Source organism: Cervus canadensis, chromosome 9 (assembly GCF_019320065.1).
Source record: "Cervus canadensis isolate Bull #8, Minnesota chromosome 9, ASM1932006v1, whole genome shotgun sequence".
Taxonomy (NCBI): domain Eukaryota; kingdom Metazoa; phylum Chordata; class Mammalia; order Artiodactyla; family Cervidae; genus Cervus; species Cervus canadensis.
The window spans coordinates 16896749-16924081 of record NC_057394.1 but is presented as its reverse complement, the minus strand read 5'-3'; the positions used below and the strand labels follow the sequence as shown (position 1 = coordinate 16924081).

The window sequence follows — 27333 nt, the reverse complement described above, 5'->3', positions numbered from 1 at the left end:
AAAGAGTCTGAATAATGACCCAGTCAGGAGTGAGGAATCAGAGCCTCAGATGGAGGCAGGGTCTAGAGGTTGGCTCAAAGTCAAAAGCAAATGGAAGGGAGCAGAGAAGATCCATGTGAAAGATGGCAGAGAGGCTTGTGACCTGGGCCTGTCAGCATCCATGTTTGCTGGTGATGTTTTTTCCATACTCAGTTTGAGGCCCTCCATTGGGACAAGGACAGAGTCTTGAAGAAGAAACTAAACCAGAATAGACAAGGTAGTAGGAAGCTCTTCCCCATCTCCTTCTGCAGCCAGTATGTCTTCTGACTTACACACACCCCTATATTTAGATTGTGTGTAGGTTCTTCCAAAGCACCACATCCTCCTCGTTCCCAGTGCACACACACGCTGGTCCACTACCCCAGAAACCCTTCCCCTCCATCATCTGGATGGTAAAAATCTCATTTTCTGAGTCAACTCTGAGACTCTCAGTTCTTCCTTAGTGTCTTATATATTCTTTTAAGATAGGGTTTATGGTACATTTATGTTCATAGCAGCCAAAAGTTGGAAGGAACTAAATCCTTAGAATTCAGTCAGAAGAAAATTCTGACCTATGGGTAAACCTTGATAACATCCTGCTGAATGAAATAAGCCAGACACAAAAGGAATGAATACTCTGATTTCACTTATGTGAGGTTCCTAGAATAGTCAAATTCAAGAAGAAGGAAAGTAGGATGTTGGTCTCCAGGGACTGGGGGAGGGGAAGTTGTTTGTTTAATGGGTAAGAATTTCAGTTTTACGAGGCAGAAAAAAAATTCTCAAGATTGGTTGCACAGCAGTGTGAATGTACTGAACACCAAACTGGCCACTTAAAAATGGTTAAATAGTTAAAATTTATGTTATGTGAATTTTGTCATAATTAAGATAAAACATAGCACCTGTAACATGCTTTGTAATTTGGGATCTGTATCTCATAGTACTTTGAGACTTTTTAAAATCAGGGAGCATCTTGTTTTCATATTTGTTCCCAAAAAGTGGCATTTTGCACAGCACAGAGAGGGTGCTGAGGGACTGCTGGTTGTGAGGGTGAGTGAGTTACACAGGTGTGAGCAAGCAGGAACCAACACACACACAGATGCACACGCGCACACATACACACACACACACACACACACACACAACTCCATAAATAACTGAAAGAACTGCTCTTTAAAACTCTTACCACCCCAGACTTAACTAATGGACTATAGCTATAATTTAATTAATGAAACCCTTGTAACATGAAGGAATATTCAACTTAATGCCTGAATGCTATCCAGGGAGCAGCTTCAGTTAGTCACAGGGCAGAAACTCCCTTCTATTTCCAGTTCCATTGTAGGTCAGGAAGGTGAACTGCTGTGTCAGGAAAACATTAACCACAGCTCTTGATACAATCTTGTCCCTCAGAGCACTGTAGGTGATGTTTACTTACTCTCAAACAATGTGTCTGATAGATTTTCTGTTGTAAATGTAATTCTGTTAACCTGCACTTGTCTTAAATTTTCCCCAAAGTCATAAAATGTAAATTATCTAAGAAACTCTGTAGTACAACTTAGGAACATAACAGATTCTTATTCTTCCTTCTTAAAACCTACAGATCATAGGATTATTGAGATTCTAAAATGTTTGAGGGAAAAGTGAATTTGGAGATTGAATTAATAACTCCAGTAACTTGACTTTTTATCTGTACCTTGGTCCACTCTACTGAGAGTAGACTAACTATCACTGTTAGTTTCATTTCTGTGTTTGGAAGTGATACCCGGGCAGCATGTTCATGAATTGATTTCACTCCACCTGTGTATATCACAGGTTCCCTCTCCTGCTCACCTGTCCCAGCCCCCGTCACTCCAGGACACCCCTTTGGTGTTGGATTTGATTGAGAGAAGCTGTTGTTGGGAGGTGGGGGGTAGGGGGGCGGGGGCAGGGGACATGGGAGTGAGCCAGCCCAGCAGAAGTGGGGCTTTATTCTCTTTCCTTCATTTCCTCTTCTGTCTCGATTCCTAGAAGTTAGAGTCAATAGGAGAGTATAGTAGGTTCTATGCAGAATTTTAATTCACAGAAGAAATAGCAAGTGAAAATAAAGAACCAGGACTTCCCTGGTGGTGCAGTGGATAAGAATTCACCTGCCAATGCAGGAGACTCTGGTTCAATCCCTGGTCTAAAGAGTCCACCCACTGCAGAGCAGCTAAGCCCTGCACCACAGCTACTGAGCCCCCGTGCCACAGCTCCTGAAGTCTTCGCTCAGCGTCAGCAGAAGCCCCTCAGGGAGAGGCCTGCACGCTGCAGGAGCAGCCCCCATCGTCACAACTAGAGACAGCTCGTGCAAACAGTCAGGACCCAGCACAGCCAAACAGAAAAAAAATCAGCATGGGGTAAATAGCACCCTAGACTTCCTGGTGAGAGTCTGAACATGGGCTGCATTTTTTCATTTAAATGATTGTGTGGTTGATTTGATGATTTTAGAGTCTTGAGCAATACAGTATTTTCAAACTCTCGAAGTTGATTGATTTTGCTTTGTTTTTGCTCACAGCTATTATTTGGATGATGCATTTTTATAGATGCTTAGTAGACCATGCTATAATGTGCAAAAATATTAGTTTCCTACATTTTTTCCTGTTTTACATAATATTTTCTTAAAAACTGCTCCCCTCACTCCATGATTATCCCCTTCTTCTGCTGGCTCCTAGTTCCCTGTGACTCAGACTGTTACCAGAGCCAGCAGCACCTGCATCTCCTAGAGCTTCTTAGAAATGCAGTCTCAGGCCCACCCAGACCTCTTGACTCAGATTCGTATCTGAACAAGACCTCCTCCTTTCTCTCCCATGGACAGTTTTTGATGAGTGATAACCTGTGATTCCCAAGAAATGTCCTTTGACAGTTTGAACTCAAGAATTCCCAAATCTCTGTTGTGACTGAGCAAGAGGCTCTAGAATGTTCTGTGCCCCTAGATTTACTTACTTTTATGCTCTATAAGTTGCACCTTTTACATTATAATCTAATTCTGTGAGATTCTGCTGCTTTACTTTGCATCTTTCCAGTGGAGTCTGTCTTGATTGCAGGCAGTTTTTATCCTGCTGTCTGCCCTTCCCCACACCAACCTTATGCAGGGACTGGAGGGATTTCCCACAGTCTCAGCCCTGCCTGGACCCAGACTCAGAGACAGCCCTGTGCAGCACTGTATGTGTGGCTGTTTCACTATCTGATGGGATCAAAAATGAGTCCTGCTGCCCCAAACAGGGCACGAGGTCTGTTTGGCCTGTTCTCTAGGCACCATGTGTCCCACTCAGCTGCAGGTTTCTCTCTCAATCCTGCTGTGGCTACTGGTTCTTCCTGCTGACAGCTGGTCCACCTGCCCTCAGGTACCCTCTTTGCTCTCACTCACCACATATACGCCTGTGTCCACATCACACTTTAACTCTCTGACCATACGCTCTCTATAGTAGGCCTTTTCCTTTAACTGCAACTACACCTCTCCCCACTTTCTCTGTTCTAGCTGCACAGAGGGACATGATAATGTGTCAGGTCATCCAGGGGATAAGGAGGCCCATCAGCAGATGGAAAAGAGGCCAACAGATGTGGATTTGAGTCCCATCCTGCTACTTATGGGCTCTGATATACAGACAGACTGATTCATCTAAGCCTCAATCTTTTCTTATGCAAAATGGAAGTGAAAAGATGTATACTGTAGGGTTGATGTACAGCTTAAACAAGATAAGACATGTAAAGCACCCAGAGTAAATGCTTGGACAAAAATGGTCATTGTTTTCATAGGATGTAAAATGACCATAACCACTTACTCAGCGAAAGGTATTTTCTGTCCCATGAGTATGAGATAGATGTAGGCCATTTGACGTTGTATTTATGGCTGTAGGATCCATCTGCTGTGTCTGTCTCTGTCTGATTTATCTTATACCTAAATAATATGGTAATAGTTTTCCCATAAATTTTTCTGGCTTGAGTTAAAAATCTCATATCCCGGTGGAAGTTTTTTTGTCTCAGGACACCACAGGTAACACAAATAAGGAAAAGTCAAATCCAATATAGATCCTGATGTCAACATATACAGTCTAGTTGAAGAAACAAGAAAATGACTATATTAACTTTGTAAGCTTCAATGAGGTCATAATTTTTATAGATGTTTATAAAAAATGATATAACAAAGCAATGGCAACCCACTCCGGTACTCTTGCCTGGAAAATCCCATGGATGGAGGAACCTGGTAGGCTGCAGTCTATGGGGTCGTTAAGAGTCGGACGCAACTGAGCGACTCCACTTTCACTTTTCACTTTCATGCATTGGAGAAGGAAATCGCAACCCACTCCAGTGTTCTTGCCTGGAGAATCCCAGGGACAGGAGAGCCTGGTGGGCTGCCGTCTGTGGAATCGCCCAGAGTCGAACACGACTGAAGCGACTTAGCAGCAGCAGCAGCAACATCTATTAGAGTTGGAACAAGCCCACATGAGGGACAGGGAGAGCATTTCCAAGGAATTAGACATGTGAGACAGACTTTGTTATGTGGGGTTAGGGTTTTAGCAGATGGAAATGCATGTGAAAGTCATTCCAGGAGGTGAGACCAGCATAAGAAAAAGCATGATGCCCTGATCCAGTGAATGAAGAACTAGACACCTGCAAAGCATTCAGGAAAATGAACTACCAAGTGTGTAACACAGATTTTACATTCAACCCTCACCACTACCTAGTGATGCCAAGGAAGCTGACTCATGTATATGAAGGATGGAGAGGTTAGAGAGGACAGTTTCGTAGAAGAGACATCCTGGGGTGGAGTCTTGAGTCTGCTGAGCTGGCATTCAAGAGTTTAATCTGAGAATCGAGAGCACATCGACCAGAGTGGGCAGGTGCAGGGGGCAGGGAGCCAGGAGCTGTTATGCCTCCAGCAAGACATCCTGGGAAAGTGATTCCACTTTTTGGGATCAAAATGATGTTGATTAAAACAAAGCTGATAACACTGGGGTTTGTGAACATGCAGGGAAATGGGTGGGAGTAGAAAATGGTATTAAACTTCTGGAGGGTAGGTTAGCAGCTTAACAGCTTCCTCTGAAAATGTTCATACTTTGTTGTTGTTGTTGAGTCCCCTAGTCATGTCCGACTCTTCACAACCCCATGGACTGACACACACCAGGATTCTCTGTTCCTCACCATCTCCTGGAGTTTACCCAAGTTCATGCTCATTGTATCAGTGATGCCATCCAACCATCTCATCCTCCATCATCCCCTTCTCCTCCTGCTTTCAATCATTCCCAGCATCAGGGTCTTTTCTAATGAATTTACTCTTTGTATCAGTGGCCAAAGTATTGGAGCTTCAGCATCAGTCTTCACAGTGAATATTGAGGACTGATTTTCTTTAGGATTGACTGGTTTGATTTCCTTACTGTCCAAGGAATTCATTCTTGCTGTCCAAGGGGTTCACACTTGACTCTAAGCAATTCCACATCTGAGAATTTATGGAAGGAAATGATTAAGGTTGTTTGCAAAGATTTAGCTTCAGGGATATTTAACACAGTTATTTATAATAGCTAACTATTTGACACTGCCTAAATATCCAGCAGTAGAGGATTTGTTAAATAAATGATCACATGGACTATAATATGCAACCATTAAAGTAAGTATTTTTATGAAATATGAAATGAAAGCACATATTACATTCACATTAATCCCATTTTGTTTAAATATGTGAACTTGTGTCTTTAAGAACACATAAAAAAAAATACAACAACAACAACAAAAAGAACACATACAGAAGCCTAGAAAGTAAAAACATCATTCTAAGAATGGTTTTTTCGGAGTGCTGGGGTATAGCTAGCATTTATTTACTTTTCAAATTCATTTGCACTGATTGTGATTAAGGAAAGAGTTTATTTTAATTTGTTTTTTAAACACTATGAGCTTGGGAAAGAAGTAATGAGAGTAAAGTGGGGAAGATGGATGAAGGGATCGTTTTGTATGGAGTATTGGAAGTTGATTATGTTGACCTTGATGTGTTAAGAGAGATCCAGGTGCAAGTGTCTAACAAATTGTGTCATCATCAGAGACCAGCCTGGTTGGAAAAACAGAAAGGGGCCATTACAAAGCAAATAATAGAAGATTTTCTTCAAGTGTCTTTATAATTTTATTTATTTATTTTTGGCTGTGCTGGGTCTCTGTTGCTGCTCGGGCTTTTCTCTAGTTGTCACATGTGGGCTTCTCACTGTGGTGTCTTCTCTTGTTAAGAGCATGGGCTATAGGGTGCAAGGGCTTCATTAGTTGTGGCACGTGGGCTCAGAGTCGTGGTTCCCGGGTTCTAGAGCGCAGGCTCAGAAGTTGTGGTTCACGGGCTTAGTTGCTTCGCAGCATGTGGGATTCTCCTGGACTAGGGATTGAACCCATGTCTCCTGCATTGGCAGGCAGATTCTTTACCACTGAGCCACCAGGGAAGCCCCCAAGTGTCTTTAGATTGAAGAATGTGAGCTCACTGATACTGGTGACACTCTCCATGTGTAATTGGTAAAACCCTTTGGTTACTCAGAAGAAACATTTATACTCTAGCTTTGATGACTGAACTCTGGGAATAATCAGAGTCAGCTTTTCTTTGAATTGCCTTTTCATTTTTGGGGGGCCTGGGGCCATGCAGCATGTGGGATCTTAGTTCCCTGACCAGGGATCAAATCCATACCTCCAGCAGTGGAAGCACAGACTCTTAATTCCTGGAATGCCAGGGAAGTCCCCTGGCTTTTTAGTTCTCTTTGCTGGAGTTTTTTTAATGCTTTAAAAAAAATTGGACATTTATGGCAATGTTGTGTCTGGCAAGTACATTGGCACCATTTTTTCCTATAGCACATGCTCACTTCATGTCTCTGTCACATTTTGATAATTCTTGCAATATTTTGAACCATTTCATTATTATTATATGTATTATTCTGATCTGTGATCAGTGGTTTTTAATGTTACTAACTTATAAATGCTCAGATAGTTAGCATTCTTTTAGCAATAAAGTATTGGAAATTAAGGTATGTACATTTTTTACATATAATGCTATTGTACATCATTAAACTACAATATAGTATAAACATAATTTTTATTTGCACAGAGAAACAAAAAATTCATATAACTTGCTTTACTTTGATATTCACATTGTTGAGGTGGTCTGGAACCAAGTCCAAAATATTTTTGAGGCCTGCCTGTACACAGAACACATGAGCCATATATATACACACTACAACCTGCCTGTATGCAAAGAATGGCCCATCTATATTATATGAATTAGAGTTTAACATAAGGCACAAAATGTCCTGAGAAGCCTGTATGAAGATCAAGAAGCAACAGTTAGAACTGAACATGGAACAACAGACTGGTTCAAAGTTGGGAAAGGAGTACTACAAGGCTGTATATTGTTACCCTGCTTATTCAACTTACATGCAGAGTACAGCCTGCAAAATGCTGGGCTGGATGAAGCTCAAGCTGGAATCAGGACTGCCAAGAGAAATATCAGTAACCTCAGATATGTAGATGATACCACCTGAATGGCAGAAAGCAGAGAGGAACTAAAGAGCCTCTTGATGAAGGTGAAAGAGGAGAGTATAAAAAACTAGCTTAAAACTCAACATGCAGAAAACTAAAATCATGGCATCTGGTTCCATCACTTCATGGCAAATGGAGAAACAATGGAAACAGTGATAGACTTTATTTTCTTAGGCTCCAAAATCACTGTAGATGGTGATTTCAGCCATGAAATTTGAATACGCTTGCTCCTTGGAAGAAAAGCTGTGACAAACCTAGACAGCATATTAAAAAGCAGAGACATTACTTTGCTGATAAAAGTGCATATAGTCAAAGCTATGGTTTTTGCAGTGGTCATGTATGGATGTGAGAGTTGGGTCATAAGGAAGGCTGGACACTGAAGAACTTATGTTTTTGAACTGGGGTGCTGGAGAAGACTCAGGAGTCCCTTGGACAGTAAGGAGATCAAACCAGTCAATCCTAAAGGAAATCAACCTTGAATATTTATTGGAAAAACTGATGCTGAAGCTGAAGCTCCAATACAGTGGCCACCTGATGTGAAGAGCCTTTTCATTGGAAAAGACCCTGATACTGGAAAAGATTGAAGGCAGGAGGAGAAGGGGAAGACAGAGGATGAGATGGCTGGGTTGCATCATCAATTCAATGGGCATGAGTTTGAGCAAACTCCAGGAGACAGTGAAGGACAGGGAAACCTGGCATGCTGCAGTCCATGGGGTCGCAAAAAGTCAGACACGACTGAGCGACTGAACAGCAACAAAGTGTCTTATAGTCACTGTATTATCTTTATAAGATAATAAAATTAGCTAAACCCACTTTTATGTTTAATCTCTATAAAGATAAATTCTTTTTTGAAATGCCATGATTGATTTGACAGACTAAGATTTAAAACTTTAGAAATTCAAATCAGAAAACATGAAAAGTTCCAAGCATTCTGATTATATTGCTCAGAAATATTTGGTTGTTCTTTTTTTAAAGCCATGAGTTTTAAAACTTTACTGATATACAAATGATCCAAGCATATCTTACATTCTCATCAATTCCAGATTTTCAATAGAGATGAAATCATCTCTTGGAGAGCTTCCTTGAGAGAATTTGCAGTTGGGCTTCCCTGGTGGCTCAGACAGTAAAGAATCTGCCTGCAAGGCAGGAGACCTGGATTCCATTCCTGGGTCAGGAAGATCCCCTGGAGTAGGAAATGGCACCCCTCTCAAGTATTCTTGCCTGGAGAATTCCATGGATAGAGGAGCCTGGCAGTCTACAGTCCCTGGGGTCGGTCACAAAGAGTTGAACATGACTGACCAACTAATACTTCCTTTTTTTTTTTGTTTTGAATTTTATTTTATTTTATTTTTTTTTCCAGTGGGGTTTGTCATACATTGATATGAATCAGCCATAGATACTTAAAAATTCATTGGTAAAAAGGGCCAGTTTCTGCATACATATTTGAATGCGGTTTTATTCCCTACCAGCATTTCACGTGGGAGAAGGAAATGGCAACCCACTCCAGTATTCTTGACTGGAGAATCCCAGTGGACAGAGGAGCCTGGCAGGCTGCAGTCCATGGGGTTGCAAGAGTCAGACACAACTTAGCGACTAAACCACCAACCACCAGATTTTACCTACACTGTACTGATTCTTTAATCTTACTGTTAGTGCATTTAATTTTCTCTCTGCTTTAATAAATAGACTGACACTTGACATGTGTTTTTCCAAGGTTCAATTTTAAGTATTAATGTATTAATAAAATGCCTTTGACCTGCTCCGATGAAAGGTCCCATATAAACAGCAAATGTTGTTTGTATCATTATTGATCTCATTATGTACATTTTGTCTACTGGCCTCTGTCTTTCAAGACTGAGACCTGCATTTTATATTTGAAGATGTTTCCTTTTGAGATAGAATATAATTAAATATTAATGTCAGGAAGTGATTTCATTTTTCTACCCTAAGAATAGTTCCTCTTAAATAAATAACATATTGCTGAGAAAGTGAGTACTTGTTTGTGTATAACACTTCTGACTTGATTTATTGACATCTCTGTGAAATTACCCATGTAATTCTCAAGGTCAAATTACCCATGGAGTAGGAATAAAACTAATTTAAAAGCTGACTTCTTATGGACCACTTAGGAGACTGCTGGTTTTTCACTGCAGGCAGATTTTTTTTTTTAAATCACCTTCTTCCTTTATTTATGAATGTTAGTTATACACATACACACACACACACACACACACACACATATACACCACAAAAACATATATGTCTCCCCCTTTAACATACCACATAATGGATACTATGTGATAATTATAGAAAACAATTTTCAGCATATTAAGTATTTTTTCAGGGAAATCTGAATAAAATTGCCTGACATTTTTAGAAGGCATGAAAGTCACTATAGCTTATATTGTGTACTCTTGGGATGATGGTGGTCTCAATCAGGGACATTTGTGAATTTCTGTCATTTTTGGTTATCACTATTTTGGGGGTTGTATCTGGTGTCTAATGGGTTCATGGCTACTGTTAATCATCCTACAATATACAGGACAGGCCCCTGACCCTCAACAATGAATTATCTGGTCCAAAATGTCAGCAGGGCCTTGCTTGAGAAACTTACAGATTACTCTTTATATATAATAGAACTTTAAAAAATCATCTTCAACAATCAGGGTTCTCCTGGGTTTTGTGCATCCTGTTAATTCTTCATCCTCCTGGGTCTGTTTACAGTATGGCATCGTGGGAAGAACAGGAGCTGGAAAAAGTTCCCTCACTGCTGCCCTTTTTAGACTGTCAGAACCTGAAGGTACCATTTATATTGATGGCATCTTGACAACACGTATTGGGCTTCACGATTTAAGGAGGAAAATGTCAGTTGCACCTCAGGTATGCACAGCAGAGCACTCTCACATGTTCTTTTTATAAGGTATCTAAGTTTACGTGCTTTTAATTTGATTGTTTTTTAAAATTAAGTGAACAAGTTGATCCTTTTTTCCCCAAAAGAGCATGTTTTTAGCAGCAGGTATTTTCAACAGACACTTTCCTCAGATACAAGGTTTTGTTTTTTTGTTCATTTGTTAGTTTTGTGTGCATTTGATTTAATAACTTACTGAGATAGATTTCTGGACTCAGACTTCCTCAGTTTCCACAATTTTATCCACTGATAATCACATAATTTTAAGAACAGAAGGATAAATGGTTTGTTTAGTACTAGAGAGGTTCCTATATATATTTCTAAATTCATAATAAACATGAATTTTATTAGTAAGTGTTTTACAGATGTAATTTTGCTGTGGAAAATGAGGACATCTTTTCAAAGGTGATTATCTCCTTGGAGAACTTTCTGTGAAATTGTGGGGCTTTGAGAATTATAGGATACATAAATGCTTTTGGGAAACTTTGACAATTCAGTCATTAATGAATAATTTTCACCAGGGAGGCAATACAGAATAGTGAGGAAGAGAAGGGAACTCAGAATTCTGTCTCTGTGTACCTTGATTTTCTCTGTCTTACAAGGCAGATAACAGGATCACCCCCTCAATCTGTTGTGAGGACAAAATAGGTCAATGCGTGTGAAGTGCTTCATGTAGACCCATGTGTGCCTGCTGTGATGGTGGAGTGTTGAGTTGGCCATCTCTTCGTGGGCTCTGATTCTGTTCTCTTTTCTTCTTCTTCATAAAGTAGTTTAACTTTCAGGGAGAGTTTTGGAGACTGGATTATATTCATGGGTAGATACTCCTGTTATTCCTTGTGGTTCATTCACTCAACATAATTCTGTGATATTTACTGAGAAATTACTATCCTCCAGGTATATAGCCAAGGGCAACCTTGATCCTGTGTCCTCATCTATCATCCTGCCCTCTGCTTTAACAGACTTGCTGATTTAAAAAAATTTTTTTGAGTTTTTATTTATATACTTAGTAATCATCTGCCCATCAAAGGAAGCTCAGAAAAATAGCCTCTGAGATGAGAAACAGAGAAGAGATTAGACAGAATGAGCCAGGAAAATGTGCTTCCTGGAATGTGGGTGTAATATGTCCTGAAATACCTGTTTATTCGTAAGCATGTATACATGGCACCCAAAGGAAGGTGAATGTGGACTTGGGTACAGCTGTTGCTACCTACCCGTGACCTCTAAAATACCTGGAATTACTCTAAGTACTTTTGAAACCAAGATATTCTTTTCAGCCTCTAGTGAAATGCTGCCTCACACCCCTTAAGATGTCTGCTATCAAAGAAAAGGGAGAGAAAAAGAGAAAATGACAAGTGTTGGCAAAGATGTAGAGAAATTAGAATCCTTGTTCACTGATGATAGGAAAGTAAAATAGTGCAACCACTACAGAAATCAACTTGTTGGTTGCTCTGAAAAGTTAATGATAGAATTATCATGTGACCTAGCAATTCTACTTTAGAGTATAAACCTAAAAGAATTGGAAGAAAGGTCTTGAAGAGATACTGGAACATGCATGTTATAGCAGCATAATTCTCAACAGCAAAAAGATGGAGGCGCCCAAGGGTCCGTTAACAGATGAATCAACAAGCAAAATGTGGTGCATACATACAATAGAATATTACTCAGCCTTAAAAAAGGAGGAAATTCTGACACATGCTACAGCACAGATGAACCTTGAAAAAATTAAGCTAAGTGAAATAAACCAGTCACAAAGGACAAATAATGTATGATTCTACTAACAGGAGTTACCTAGAATAGTAAATTCATGGATATAGGAGGTAGAATGGTGGGTGCCAGGAGTGGCCAGGAGAGGGGAGTTGTTGTTTAATGGGTACAGAGTTTCTGTTCTTCAAGATGAAAGGAGATCTGAGGATGGATGGTGGTGATGGCTGTACATCAATGTGAATGTATTTAACACCACTGAACTGAATTCCCAAGTTACATGTTTTGATGGTATTCATCTCTGAAATGGCCATGTGAGATTAATTAGTAGAAATAAAGGTCATGTCTATAAAGTCCTCTCATATCCTTGGATGCAAAGCTTTAGAAACATGCCCTGCATTCTTTTTAATGCTTCTTAATAGGAAAAAGTTGTATGCTTGTGTACATAAAATAACTGTAAATAAATAACATTAGTTGATTCTTGGCTCTGCCAATAATGTTTGGAAGCACATCTGAGCAAAGACTAAACATGCCTTGACATCAGCATGTTTTGGTTCTGTTCTGTTTGTTTCCATCCTTCCTTTGAGCATGTTCTAGGTACACACTCCTGAGAGCGTGCTTACAAATCAGTGTGAAGCTTTGTATCCATGCAGATTCCACTTTATATGCCTTTGTCTCCAAGGTGCAGTGTTGGTTGACTAAAGAGAAAGAATCTGGAGAGAACTTGCAATGTGTAAAGATTCCCAGGAAGCCATTCAGGAGGCAGACAGGGCTAGAATGTTTGAGAGTGTAGACCAAGTGTTAGTGTGACCATAGTTTATTCCTTCTCTGCCTCGTCGACTGTGGGGCCTTGATGATGTCACTCGGCTGCCAAGCTTCAACATCCTCATCCTTAAACCTGGTCTGGAAATCACTGACCCACAGATTTATTGTGAAGATGTAACTTAGTGAGATAATGTTTGTGCCCATGTCTCATTCTTAGGAATGCTCAGTCATCAGGAACTGTTATTATTCTTAAGAATCAGGGCACTGGCCTTTTGGCTATTATTTCTACATAAGTAAAAGAGTAACACCTTCTGAAATGACTTTACTCTTTAATTTCTGTTTATGTGTTCATGGTCTTTGGTGATTTTCTTTATATTTATTGTTTAATAATAAAAACTAAATTGTTTACATAAATATGAATAGTAAAGCCAAGAAACAGAAAATAGAAACAACCAAAAAAGAAAAACCACAATAGGAATTTTGGGGAAAAGCATAACAGAGAAAAGTATCTAACATTTTCCACCAAGACCAAGAAATCAGACTAAACTGTTTTTTGTATTTTGATTTCTGGCTTTCCTCCCACCAGCTTCTTTCCTGACCATCACCTTGTACACACTCTTTCTTCCCAATCCCCCACCAAGACCTCCAGCCTTTTTCTCAGCCCTCCCCACTCTCTTGGCTATTTTATTTCTCTCTTTGAGGACAGGGCCTGTATCCCTCATTTCTGTTCCTCTAGTGTTTGCTACAGTCCCTGACAAGTTACATGAGTATTAATAATAATTCCTAACATTTATGGAGTGGTTAACACATTTTATTTTCTTATTCCATCATTTCCTGCTTAATCCTCACAATTTGTTGTTATCCTTATCTGAAAAATTTAAAAACTGAGCCACTGGGAGCTTATACTACTTTTCAAGTAAGGGGCAGAGCCAGGATTCAAGTTTTATGCGTGTCTATTTTTTTTAATTGAAGTATAGTTGATTCACAGTATTTCAATTGTAAAGCGAAGAGTTTTTTTATCTCCAAAGACTCCCATCACAGCAGAGTAAAACCCAAAGTACCAGTCATATGACAGAGAGCTACACTCTCCAGTCTCCACCTTGTCCACTTCTCAGTCGTGTCCAACTCTTTGTGACCCCATGGATTGCAGCACGCCAGGATTCCCTGTCCATCACCAACTCCCAGAGCTTGCTCAAACTCATGTCCATCGAGTCAGTGATGCCATCCAACCATCCCCTTCTCCTCCTGCCTTCAATCTTTCCCAGCTTCAGGGTCTTTTCCAGTGAGTCAACTCTTCACATCAGATGGCCAAAGTATTGAAGCCTCAGCTTCAGCATCAGTTCTTCCAGTGACTATTCCAGGTTGATTTCCTTTAGGATTGACTGGTTTGATCTCCTTGCAGTCCAAGGGATTCTCAAGAATCTTCTCCACACCACAGTTCAAAAGCATCAGCTATGTTGTACTCATCAGATATTTTACCCATTTTTCCTACCGTCCCATTTGAAAGGACTCCTCAAACCATAGCAAGAGTGAATAAGGATAGAGCAAAGCCAGAAGATGCTACTTCTATTGCTCTGCCCTCATTTGGACAATATCAGTTTAGAAGTGGGTTTATGCACTTGTGTGTCCTGGGCTGATATGTGTCAGGAGAAGATTCTCAAAATGTTATCCCTCCCCAACCATGAGCCCTTTGTCTTTACAGAGTCTTGCTAGCTGCAGAGTTAGAGAAAGTCTGTTAGTTTGGTTACTTGAATTTACTTGTCTAAGTGCAAAAACTTACATTCCTCTTCCCCCCAAATGAGTAGGAAGCAGTGATGCTTGTGTCTCAACACCCCACTGTAGGGAACTTAGGAAGCTGAGAGCAGACTCTGCAGAGGGGGAGCCCAGTGCTGTTTCTTTGAGTCACCTCTCTTATCTGAGCCAGGCTCACACCATCTTCCCTGGATCCCTGGTCCCTGTGATCCTGGAAGGAGCAGAGAGCTTCCATGGTGGTATCTCTTCCTCCAAGGATCATCCCTGTCACTGCTGACCCCGCATGAACAGGTCAGAACTGGTGGAGATGTGATGGTAACAGGGACCTGGGTAGGAGTGGAGACAGGGGAGGGGGGACATAGACCAGCAGTCCTGGGGGGAACTTTCAGAGATGAATACTGTGTTCTTTAGAAGGTACTCAAATTCTGTTCAAAATTTCAGGAATAAGCAAAAATGAAAGTTCTTCTTAAATAATTTCCTTAAACATAACAGGTAGCTGAGGTATGTGTGTTCTTTATGCTCAGGATCTGAAATAGTTAAATATGTCCCCAGAAAGAACACCAATTGAGACTGTATGCAGGGAGTAGCCTGCTTACTTGAAAGGACCTGGAAAATGGAGGCAAGATGGGGAAGAAAAGAAGGAAGACTATTGGGGACCAGCCTCCCCTCGCCTGGCTATGTCGCTTGTGTAAACCTTGTGGAGGCAGCTGAAGGATGAGAAAACATCTGCATGTGGGAATCTTAAGGTTGATAATTACAAAGAGTAACAAGTTTTTATAAAAATCTGAAGTAGAATGATGGTTATTCCCCTGATAAGGAATGCTTACCATTGTTTAGATGGTTGTTTAATTTTTGATCCTAAATTCGAGTCTTAATGGAGACCTTAAATTTGAGTCTCAAGTTTTTTTAGTTCAGTACTCATTCTGAAATATTGTATGACTAGTGATTTTCAGTGCTTTGGAAATATATTGGCCACTTAATCAACTTTGTGCAAATAAATCTCCCTTTATAATGTCTTTTTGTGGATTTGCTCAGGGATATCTCTCTTTTGGTGGCACACCCTGAATTTTCTGTATTCATTTCTCTCTCACCAGACTTAAAACTGAGACCATATTGAAGGAAGGTTTGGAAGGCTTCCTAAGTATCATTCTTCCTCATGACTAGGGAAAATAAATGTCTGTCTATCTTCATCTTTCCTCTTAGGCTTTTGTGAAGTGAGGAGGAAAGTCCAGCCCCAAGGCCAGGCGGGATTTGAATGTGGGGATTCCGAGCAGTTCCGGGCATCTGTGGAAGAGTCAGGTCTCTTCTTCCCACACATGTGCCTCTCCTGTTCTGCCCCTTTCACTGGAAGGAGCTTATTGGACTCTTCACTGCTGCCCATATTCTTATGACCTGGCTTACTGAACCTTCCAGAAGAAAATGTAAATGGCCTACATGAGCTTATGTACAGGATTCTTTCTTGAGGCCAAGAGGAGGCATATATTTCCAGAGTAACTTACTTGTGGCTCCTCCTGAAGCAGATGAAAAGGAAGAACTATTTAAACTAAAGTATCATGACACAGGCCACAGTGGGTTTCAGGTCCTCCTGGTCTTGCAGATAGTAATGAGGTTCTGTGAGGCAGGTCATCCTGACACACAGGTTAGAGAACGTGGGACCAGCTGATGCAGAATCAGAGGAGATCTCTCCATGGACAGACGTGCTGCAGACCCCAGGAGCTGACGTTCCCCTTACACATGGGGGGATGTTCATTTCACACATGTGGAGAGATCCTAGATCCTAGAAGACAGTCTGACCAATGGAGAAAATAGCCTAGTTTATTCTTCAGTGCTAATGTGTAAATATTTAATATTTTGCTTTGAGGCACAAACCTCTACTAATCATGCTGTTGGTATTTCCTAGTCACACCATGATTGACAGTTAATTTATGTAGATCTTAATGTTAAGTTTCTCATGTTACTATTTCCTCAGTTTGTGTGAGTGTTAAGCAGATATTTATTACCAGCATGGTATTTTTTTTTTAATCAAATCTTCCTTTGTCTTCAGTTTTTTCCTTAAGATGAAAAAAACTTCTTCAATGCTTTCTTCTGTTAGTGTTCAGTAGTCCAGAAGATATTTTGTAGCATACTTTTTACAATGGAAAATTATTTTAGAGATACTTTGTAAACTCACATTTGCAACTTTATTATTAATAATTAATGAATTTAGATGTTTTTGTATTTTAATATTGATATTCTGTACACATTGGAATAAAATGAAAAGAGGTTAAGGTAATAACATTCACTATTTTGGGGTATTTAGGAACCTGTTTTATTCACTGGAACAATGAGGAAAAATCTGGATCCCTTTAATGAGCATACGGATAACGAACTGTGGAATGCCTTAGAAGAGGTAATTTATTAATAGTACCTGTAATTAACTTGTTAGCATCAGTATCTATGTGTTTACATTTATAGCATTACAGATATTTGAGGTTAGCGTATTAGTTTCACTGACTTAGTTTACCTCCTAGGAAAACAGTGATGACATGGGTGCACTTAAAAATATATGTATTGATGATGATGAAAATCAACAATATAATGCGACATATTTTCATTTTATCTATTTCCCTAGAACCCTGAACAAATAGCTACATTATCTTGTCCTTAACAGAGTACTCAATTAGATGTTAAAACTGTGGGATCAAATTCTACCAGTGACCTAGTGAATTAATTACTTCATTACACTCCAATATTCATTTTATTCCTCTGATCTTAGGAAATATCTACTAAGTGGAGACAATAGTAGTTTTTCCTTATTAACTAAAAGATATAAACAAGATCATACTGATAAAATGTAGAAGTTTCATAGGGAAGTGTTTATAAATATAAATTATATAGTCAGAATTAATGATGATTATTTATTGGCAATTATGTGGTTCTAATGCTATAGCATTAATGCAGGTAACAGAACCCTGGAACATCTGCTCAGTTGTTATATGAGTAGGTTCATTTATAGAGAATTTTCTGTTATTTGTGTCGTGTTTTCCCTTGCCCCACTCTTTGAATTTCCTCACCCTTGGATGAAAAAAATTTTTGACTATTAAGTTGCTATCAGTTTGTATTTTAATACAAACTATTTTGTTTATTGCACTCATTTTACAAATCAATTCTACTGATGGAAGAAACTCTAGACTTCTAAGCCATAGACAGACTTCAGTTTCTCCTGGGACCTAACACAGTCTTTTGCTTTTAAAAAGTAAGCATGAGCAATCCTGTACATTAACGATGAAAGATCAGAAAGAGAAATTGAGAAAACAATCCCATTTACCATTGCAACAAAAAGAATAAAATACCTAGGAATAAACCTACCTAAGGAGGCAAATGACCTGTACTCATAAGACTACAAGATACTGACAGAAGAAATCAAAGATGATGCAAACCAGATAGAGGGATATACCATGTTCTTGGATTGGAAGAAACAATATTATGAAAATGACTATACTACTCAAAGAATCTACAGATTAAATATAATCCCTGTCAAATTACCAATGGCATTTTTCATAGAATTAGAGCCAAAAATTTTATGGTTTTAATGGAAACACCAAAGACCGCAAGTAGCCAAAGCAGTCTTGAGAAAGAAAAACGAAGCTGGAGGAATTAGACTCCATGACTTCAGAATATATTATTGAGTTGGCCAAAAAGTTTGTTACATAAGATTTTATGGAAAAACTTACATGAACTTTTTGGCCAGTTCAATACAGAGCTAGAGTAAACAAGATGGTATGGCACTGGCACAAAATCTGAAATATGGATCAATGGAACAGGACGGAAAGCTCAGAGATGAACTCACATACCTGTGGTCACCTAATCTCCAAAAAAGTAGCCAAGAATATACAATGGAGAAAAGGTGGTCTCTTCGGTAAGTGATGCTGGGAAAACTGGACAGCTATGTGTAAAAGAATAAAATTAGAATACTCCCTAATACCATATACAAAAATAAACTCAAAGTGGATTGAAAACCTAAATGTAAGACCAGATACTATGAAACTCTTAGAGGAAAACACAGGGAAAACACTCTACCTAAATAACTACTAAATGTTTGATCTTTTCATTTCAGAGAAGTGTGGCATATTTTTTAAAATCTTTTTTGTTGTTGTTACACAAATCTGAGAGACTGATTGTTCATGTTAGTTTGAATTGGTATGTTTGTCATTTAGTGTCACCCTTCCAGGGAAGCTCTGAAATCTGTAATATACACATGAGCCTTGACTGTGAGCAGGCTGATTTGGACGTAAGACCATTTCCAGCCAGTAATTCTGGTTTCTGAAGGATGTCACCACTGAGTCTTTATACCTACCCTGCTTTTCAGCAGCATGTGGATTTTGTTTTCTTAAATTGGGTTGATTGCTTTACCCTCTCCTGCCTGAAAAGCAGTGCACCTCTGATTTCATTTAAGTTTGTGAGTCTTTTATAGTAAAATTCTATAAGAGGTGTGTAGAGCATTTAACCATTAAACGTAAAGAAAAATAGGATGATCCACTACTCTTGAATTCATAGGACAAATTTAATGGTGAAATTGGGACACATAAAAAAATAACTGGAAGTACTGGTAAGTTATTTTTCTATTTGTTTCCCAGATTGAGACCTTTCTTCACAGATTCTCAGGTAGCATTACTCCAGAATTTTAGAACATATTGTTCTGTGGACAGAGAGGCAATGTTAATCTAAATTATAAAAATGCTGAAGTGATAGATAATACTAAGATCTGCTTCTATTTAAACTACATCTGGAACTTTCTGTAAAAAGAAAGAAATGTGAGTTTATTTCACAAAGTGAAGTATGTGGTTTCCATGTATTGCTTCTGGAATTAACCCTGTTAACTTTGGTGATGTCACGTAGAGAAATCATCCCATCACTATATTTCTCTAGGAACTGATCCCTTATGACTGTTTTAAAAGAAAAACCTACCAAATAACTTATTGAAAAATGAATAAATGAATTCAATTAAAAATGAATAAAAATACAAATGTGATAAAGAAATAATTCCTAGAGGGTCTGGATAAAGGGGTGATTTATCACTCTAAGTTATTGTTGTTCAGTTGTTAAGTCACTTCTGACTCTTTGTGACCCCATGGACTACAGCATGCCAGGCTTTCCTGTCCCTCACCATCTCCTGGAGTTTGCCCAAGTTCATGCCCATTGAATAGATGATGCCATCCAGCCATCTCATCCTCTGTCTCCCTCTTCTCCTTCTGTCTTCAATCTTTCATAGCATCGGGGTCTTTTCCAGTGAGTCAACTGTTTGCATCAGGTGGCCAAAATATTGGAGTGTCAGCTTCAGCATCAGTCCTTCCAGAGAATATTCAGGGTTGATTTCCTTTAAGATTGACTAGTTTGATGTTGTTTTCCATGGGACTCTCAATAGTGTTCTCCAGTACCACAGTTCAAAATCATCAATTCTTCAGCGCTCTGTTATTGCCCAGCTCTCGCATCTGTACATGAGTACTGGAAAGACCATAGGTTTGATTATACGGACCTTTGTCAGCAAAGTGATATCTTTGCTTTTTAACACACTGTCTAGTTTTGTCATAGCTTTCCTGCCAAGAAACAATCATCTTCTAATTTCAAGGCTACAGTTACCATCTGCACTGATTTTAGAGCCCAAGACAAGGAAATCTGTCACTGCTTCTATCTTTTCCCCTTCTATTTGCCATGAAATGATGGGACTGGATGCCATGATCTTAGTTTTCTTAATGTTGAGTTTTAAGCCAGCTTTTTCACTCTCCTCCTTCACCCTCATCAAGAGGTTATCACTAAATCAATGGTCAGTTCTTAAGTGAACCAAAAACCCTAGTTATTAATTTGTAAATGATGCCTAACCGGATATGTGAACCCAAGTTCACAGAGTTAACCTGAGAATGAGTAGGAGGGAACCACTATGTTTTCCTCTTTATGAACTTCAATTGAAAAGATGGCTTAAAAATTTTTTTAAGGCCCTCTAGTTCTGTTTCCTCCTTCTTCCTTGGCAGAGATGGACATTCAAGGAAGACAGTCCTATGGATGTTGCCTGTCTCATTTTGGTTATTTTTGTAAATATGCTGAAAATACATTTTTCATGTACTGAAAACTTGCCAACTTACTGTGAACTGATGAAAGTTCATCAGAAATTAGTGCTATTGGGGTGTTAAAAAGCAAAGGAAGCTCCAAAAATATAACATGAGTAGTACCTGAAGATGAAGCACTTTATATCACTCAGAGGTTAAAAGGTCATAGTAGATAAAACTCTGGAAATGAATCATTGATGTGTTGCTTGAGTTAAAAGCAAAAACAAAACATCTTAGATACTGGGATTTGGAATTAAGAGTATAGTATGGGGGCTTTCCCAGTTGCTCAGTGATAAAGAGTTTGCCTGCAATGGAGGAGAAGTGGTGCTGATCCCTGAGTTGGGAAGATTCCCTGAAGGAGGAAATGGTAACCCACCCCAATATTCTTGCCTGGGAAATCCCATAGACAGAGGAACCTGGCAAGCTACAGTCCATAAAATCCACAACTTAGCAACTAAACAATAACAAAAATGTCCTGTCAAAACTGGGAAGATATTGTGTGGTTAAATGTCTGACATTGATAGTGTCTCTGTTAGGACACAAGTGTGTCTCATCACACAGGAAACCAAGATTCAGAAATCTGGGTGTCAGCAGCCTCTGCATCAGGAACCACGTGATTCAGTCCTTGCGGTGGCAACAGGTCACGTCCATTTCCCTGGGCCTTGTGTTAGGTGAACTTCCTTTACTGCTGGCCCTGCTTTAGTAAAAGCTCTTCCCCATCTGTTGATTGCATTTCAGTGTCTCCTTCGGGCCCACACCAGATTTTTTTTTGTTTAAAGTAAGAAAGTTCCACAAAATTTTAAAACCACTTGACATCTGTGTTCACCTCCTGTGAGGAGCATTGGCACCTACTACATATAGTGCACACAAGGATGATAGAAACAGGGTGCCTTATAAGCCCAATTTATTATTTTTCAGTTTTGCTATATTCTATTATTTTCCCAAGGTCAAAAACAATCTGGAGTATTCTATACTGAGGTGTATAGTTTTGAATAGTAATTATTTGTTCTATTTTCCTTAAATTATAACTTTTTCAGTGCTTTCCTTTGTTTAAAGTGTGATATGATATCTTGGAGCCAGTTAATTGTTATAAGAATATATCCTTTTTATAATTACACTTAATAAGAAAGCAGTGTTTTATATAAATTATTTATCCATATGAATTTAGTTTCTAATTTACAGGAACAGATATGTCATGCAATTAGAGTCACTTATGCCTTCATTCAGGTTGTTGCTGTTTGTCATGTCTGACTGTTCTGCAACCCCAGGAACTATAGCCCACCATGCTCCTCTCTCCATGGGGTTTCTCAGTGAAGAATACTGGAGTGGGTTGTGATTTCCTTAACTGGGAGATCTCACCCAGGATCGAACCCAAGTCTCCTGCCTGGCAGGTGGATTCTTTACCACTGAGCCACCAGGGAAGCCCACCTTCATCCAGCCAACAAATAGCTACTGAGAGCTTGTCAGGCAATGTTTCAGATTCTGGGGCTATCACAGTCGTCAAGAGACAAAATGTCTGTCCTTTTGGAGCTTAAGTTCTCCTGGAGAAGTTGAAAAGCAAGCCAATGCATACGTAACAAAATCTCAGTGCTGATACATGCAAAGGAGGAAAGTGAAGCAGAACATGAGGAGAGGCTAGCTGATAGCATTATTAATAATGGGCAATATCTATTGATCTGTTATAAATTCTACATGTACTGACTCATTTAGTATTCTTCACAATGTTAGGAGGTACACAGCTTTATAATTATGATGTTATAGTCTTAGAGTTCAGGAAGCTAAGATAGAGTAGGTTCAGGAACTTGCCCAGTTGACACAGCCAGGCAAGACTTATGCCCAGGCTGCCTGGCTTCAAGTCTTCAGTTTATTTTTGTTTGGCTGCAAAAATGAAAAAAAGTCAACAAAAGAGTCCAAATTCCAGTACTTGGGTGCAGTGTCAAAAATGACAAAATGATCTCGGTTCATTTCCAAGGAAAACCATAATCCAAGTCTATGCCCCAACCACTAATGCCAAAAAAGCTGAAGTTGAACATTTCTATGAAGACCTATAAGACCTTCTAGAACTAACATAAAAAAAAAAAAAGATGTTTTCTTCATCATAGGGAACTGAAATGCAAAGAAGTCAAGAAATACCTGGAGTAACAGGCAAGTCAAGAAATACCTGGAGTAACAGGCAAGTCTGGCCTTGGAGTACAAAATGAAGCAGGGCAAAGGCTAACAGAGTTTTGCCAAGAGAATGTGCTGGTCATACCAAACACCCTCTTCCAACAACACAAGAGACAACTGTACACATGGAGATCACCAGATGGTCAATACTGAAATTAGATTGATATATTAGATATATTATATTAATATATCATATATAGTTAGTTAATTAATTATAATATATTAATTAATATATTAGATATATTGATATATTAGATTGATATATTCTTTGCAGCTGAAGATGGAGAAGCCCTATACAGTCAGCAAAAACAAGACCGGGAGCTGACTATGGCTCAGATCATGAACTCCTTATTGCAAAATTCAAGCTTAAATTGAAGAAAGTAGGGAAAACCACAAGCAATTCTGATGTAACCTAAAACAAATCCCTTACAAATTATACAGTGGAAGTGACAAGTAGATTCAAGGGATTAGTTCTGATAGACAGAGTGCCTGAAAATCTATGGACAGAGGTTTGTAACACTCTACAGGAGGTGGTGAACAAAACCATCCCCAAGAAAAAGAAATGCAAAAAGGCAAAATGGTTGTCTGAGAAGGCCTTACAAATAGCTGAGAAAAGAAGAGACGCAAAAGGCAAAGGAGAAAAGGAAAGATATACCTATCTCAATGCAGAGTTCCAAAGAATAGCACAGAGAGATAAGAAAGCCTTCCTAAGTGATCAATGCAAATAGATAAAGGAAAACAATAGAAAAGGAAAGTCTAGTGATCTCTTCAAGAAAATTAGCAATACCAAGGCAACATTTCCTGCAAGGATGGGCACAATAAAGGACAGAAACTGTGTGGACCTAACAGAAGCAGAAGGTATTAAGAAGAGGTGGCAAGAATACATGGAAGAACCATAAAAAAAAAAAAAGGTCTTAATGACACAAATAGCCACAATGGTGTGATCACTCACTTAGAAACAGACATCCTGGAGTGTGAAGTCAAGTGGGCCTTAGGAAGCATCATGGTGAACAAAGCTAGTGGTGGTGATGGAATTCAAGCTGATCTATTTAAAATCCTAAAAGATGATGCTGTTCAAGTGCTACACTCAATATGCCAGCAAATTTGGAGGACTCAGCAGTGGCCACAGGACTGGAAAAGGTCAGTCTTCATTCCAATCCCAAAGAAGGATGGTGCCAAAGGATGTTCAAATTACCACACAATTGCACTTATTTCACATGCTAGCAAGGTAATGCTCAAAATCCTTCATGCTAGGCTTCAACTGTACATGAACCAAGAACTTCCAAATGTACAAACTGAATTTAGAAAAGCCAGAAGAACTGGAGATAAAATTACCAACATCCATTGGATCATCAAAAAAAGGAAGAGAATTCCAGAAAAACATCTGCTTCATTGACTACACTAAAGCCTTTGACTGTGTGGATCACAACAAACTAGAAAATTCTTAAAGAGATAGGAATGCCAGACCACGTTACCTGCCTCCTGAGAAATCTGTATGCAGGTCAAGGATCACAGTTAGAACCGGACCTGGGACAACTGGTTCCAAAGCAACAATTTGGACTGGTTCCAAATTGGGAAAGGAGTACGTCAAGGCTATATATTGTCACCTTGCTTACTTGACTTAAATGTGGAATACATCATGTGAAATGCCAGACTGGATAAAGCACAAGCTGGCATCAAGATTGCTTGGAGAAATATCAATAATGTCAGATATGCATCTGACACCACCCTAATAGTAGAAAGTGAAGAGGAACTAAAGAGTTTCTTAATAAAAGAGAAAGAGGAGAGTGAAAAAGCTGGCTTAAAACTCAACATTCAAGAAACTAAGATCATGGCATCCTGTCTTATCACTTCATTACAATAGATGGGGGAAACAATGGAAACTGACCAACTTGATTTTCTTGGGCTCCAAAATCACTACAGATGGTGACTGCAGCCATGAAATTAAAAGATGCTTGCTACTTGGAAGAGAAGCTATAACAAATCTAGACAGAATATTAAAAAACAGAGATACCTCTTTGCTGACAAAGTCCATATAGTCAAATCTATGGTTTTCCCCGTAGTCGTGTACCAATGTGAGAGTTGGACCATAAAGAAGGCTGAGCACTGAAGAACTGATGCTTTTGAATTGTGGTTCTGGAGAAGATTGTTGAGAGTCCCTTGGAGAGCAAGGAGATCAAACCAGTCTATCCTCAAGGAAATCAACCCTGAATTTTCCTTGGAAGGACTGATGATGAAGCTGAAGCTCCAATACTTTGGCCACCCTATGTGAAGAGACGACTCATTGGAAAAGACCCTGATGTTGGGAAAGGTGGAAGGCAGGTGGAGAAGGGTATGAAAGAGGACAAGATGGTTGGAAGGCATCACCGACTTAATGGACATGAGTTTGAGCAAACTCCAAGAAATAGTGAAGGACAAGGAACACTGGTGTGCTGCTGTCCATGGGGTTGCAAAGTACTGGACATGACTCAGCAACTAAACAAAAACTACCTATATCCATATGCTGGGGGAAATAAAATGTTTTTCATGTGTTTTCATTAACTACAATGCATTTATGACACTCAAGAAAATGCACTTTATTAGTCCACTATTTGTAGGATTAAACTTGGGAAAGAACCATCATCAGAATGGGCTCTAGGATTACTAATGTATAAGGCAGTTTGCCCTTGTTTGAACTTGCATATATTAAAATTTAGAAAATAGTAAAGGGCCAATAAGATTATACCTTCAGAGAACCAGATTTTCTGCAAAAATTTTTGCAAGTTTTTCTCTAGCATATAAAAACTCCTATCAAAATGTAATTTGGGAAACTTGACTCAACCATAAAGATCTTTTTAACTTTTCTGTTTCAATCATATTGGGAGAAATAACTTGACTTTTTGAGTGACTTCCTTAATTAACCCCTAGGTGGGGTTTCTGGTGGATGTCCTGTGGTTGGGTGGGGGACACTGAGATCTTTCTGTCCTGAGCTGACTCCAGCATCTTTCTCGGTGAACACTCATTGGAAGGAGCTCTCCCCATCACCTGGCTGTACATGTAAGATACATAAGAAGTCCTGAGGATTTCAAAGCTCTAATGTCTAAGAGGCTTGTCTACTTCAGGAGCAGTTTGCTTAGAAAAACGTCATTCTTTCTGTATCCACAGGTGCAACTTAAAAAATCCATCGAAGATCTTCCTGCTAAAATGAATACTGAATTAGCAGAATCTGGATTTAATTTGAGTGTTGGTCAGAAACAACTGATGTGTCTTGCCAGGGCTATTCTCAGGAAGAATCAGATATTGATTATTGACAAAGCCACATCATATGTGGATCCAAGGTATGGAGCTGAGCCCCAGGAAATCTTGAATCTGACTTGTAAATGTGGTAAATGGAAAATGTTTAGTGAATCTTCGAAATGTTTCTAAGTGCCCTCTTGGCCTCATGGATATCTGTTGATAATATTAATTCCAGAAAACAAAGGAAAAAGCCAAGACATGTTATATGGTGTTAATGTTGTAATGAGGCATCCTAAGAGAGCTGAATTCCTAAATCCAGCTCCTGAGAGTTTCAAGCAATTTTGAGGGAAAACTACTTTTCCATCATTTTATGAAAAATAGTAAATTTCTAAGTAGACTTTTTATACTTAGTTTTTCAGGAACAAGACTATATGTTAAAGTATTGATTTTTTGAAACATTGTAAAAATATCATAGGATATTTTTAAGTCTTAAGTCTGCTTTTCCTGTCTTTACTGAATTAAATCAACTTCTTTGTTTCTAGAACTGATGAGTTGATACAAAAAAAAATTCGTGAGAGATTTGCAGGGTGCACTGTGCTGACCATTGCACACAGGTTGAGCACCATTATTGACTGTGAATGGATAATGGTAAGACCCTTACCATTTTAGTTGTTTCCATTTATGTTCAATTTTCTGTGTATCCTTCCATGTAAAGTTTGATAGGAACCTCCATTAATTTTTCTCTTAGATTCAGCTCTCATTCCTGAAAGTTACTCAAATACTTAACTATACTTTTAGAATGCACTATTAAATAATATATCCAATAATCTTATATTTTCATATTAAAAGTTTATTTGAATTGTCATTTTTTTATGATGGCCAACCATTTAAATATTCCAAACCCAAGTTATAGCTCCATATTTTAGTGGGGTAGAACATAGTCATTTTCACTGTGTCATAGTTGTTTCAGCATGGGTTCCCTTATCAAAAATTTAGCCTCTAATTTAGACTGCCAGGAGGTTGATGGCTAAAGTTGTAGAATTTCCCAGAAGTCCATGAGAAGAAATGGCCTAGTGAGAAAAACCGTACTTTAACTGAAAGTATTTCATATAAGAAATGTATTACATAGGGATTAGAGGGCTAGAAAATGAAACACTGGGGTAATGAGTTTAGAAAGCAGCTACCATATTCTAGGACAGATCTCCAACC

The 27333-nt window shown here is 39.0% G+C and overlaps 1 protein-coding gene across 1 annotated transcript in view; it reads left to right on the top strand.

The window, feature by feature from the left end:
- LOC122447240 (ATP-binding cassette sub-family C member 4-like) overlaps window positions 1–27333 on the top strand; it is a 914448-nt gene that overhangs the window by 861305 nt on the left and 25810 nt on the right. Inside the window, exons 26-29 of the mRNA XM_043477776.1 lie at window positions 10258–10413; window positions 16959–17048; window positions 26053–26225; window positions 26667–26772. Of these exons, the coding sequence (XP_043333711.1) occupies window positions 10258–10413; window positions 16959–17048; window positions 26053–26225; window positions 26667–26772 (525 nt within the window). The remainder of the gene's footprint in view (window positions 1–10257; window positions 10414–16958; window positions 17049–26052; window positions 26226–26666; window positions 26773–27333) is intronic.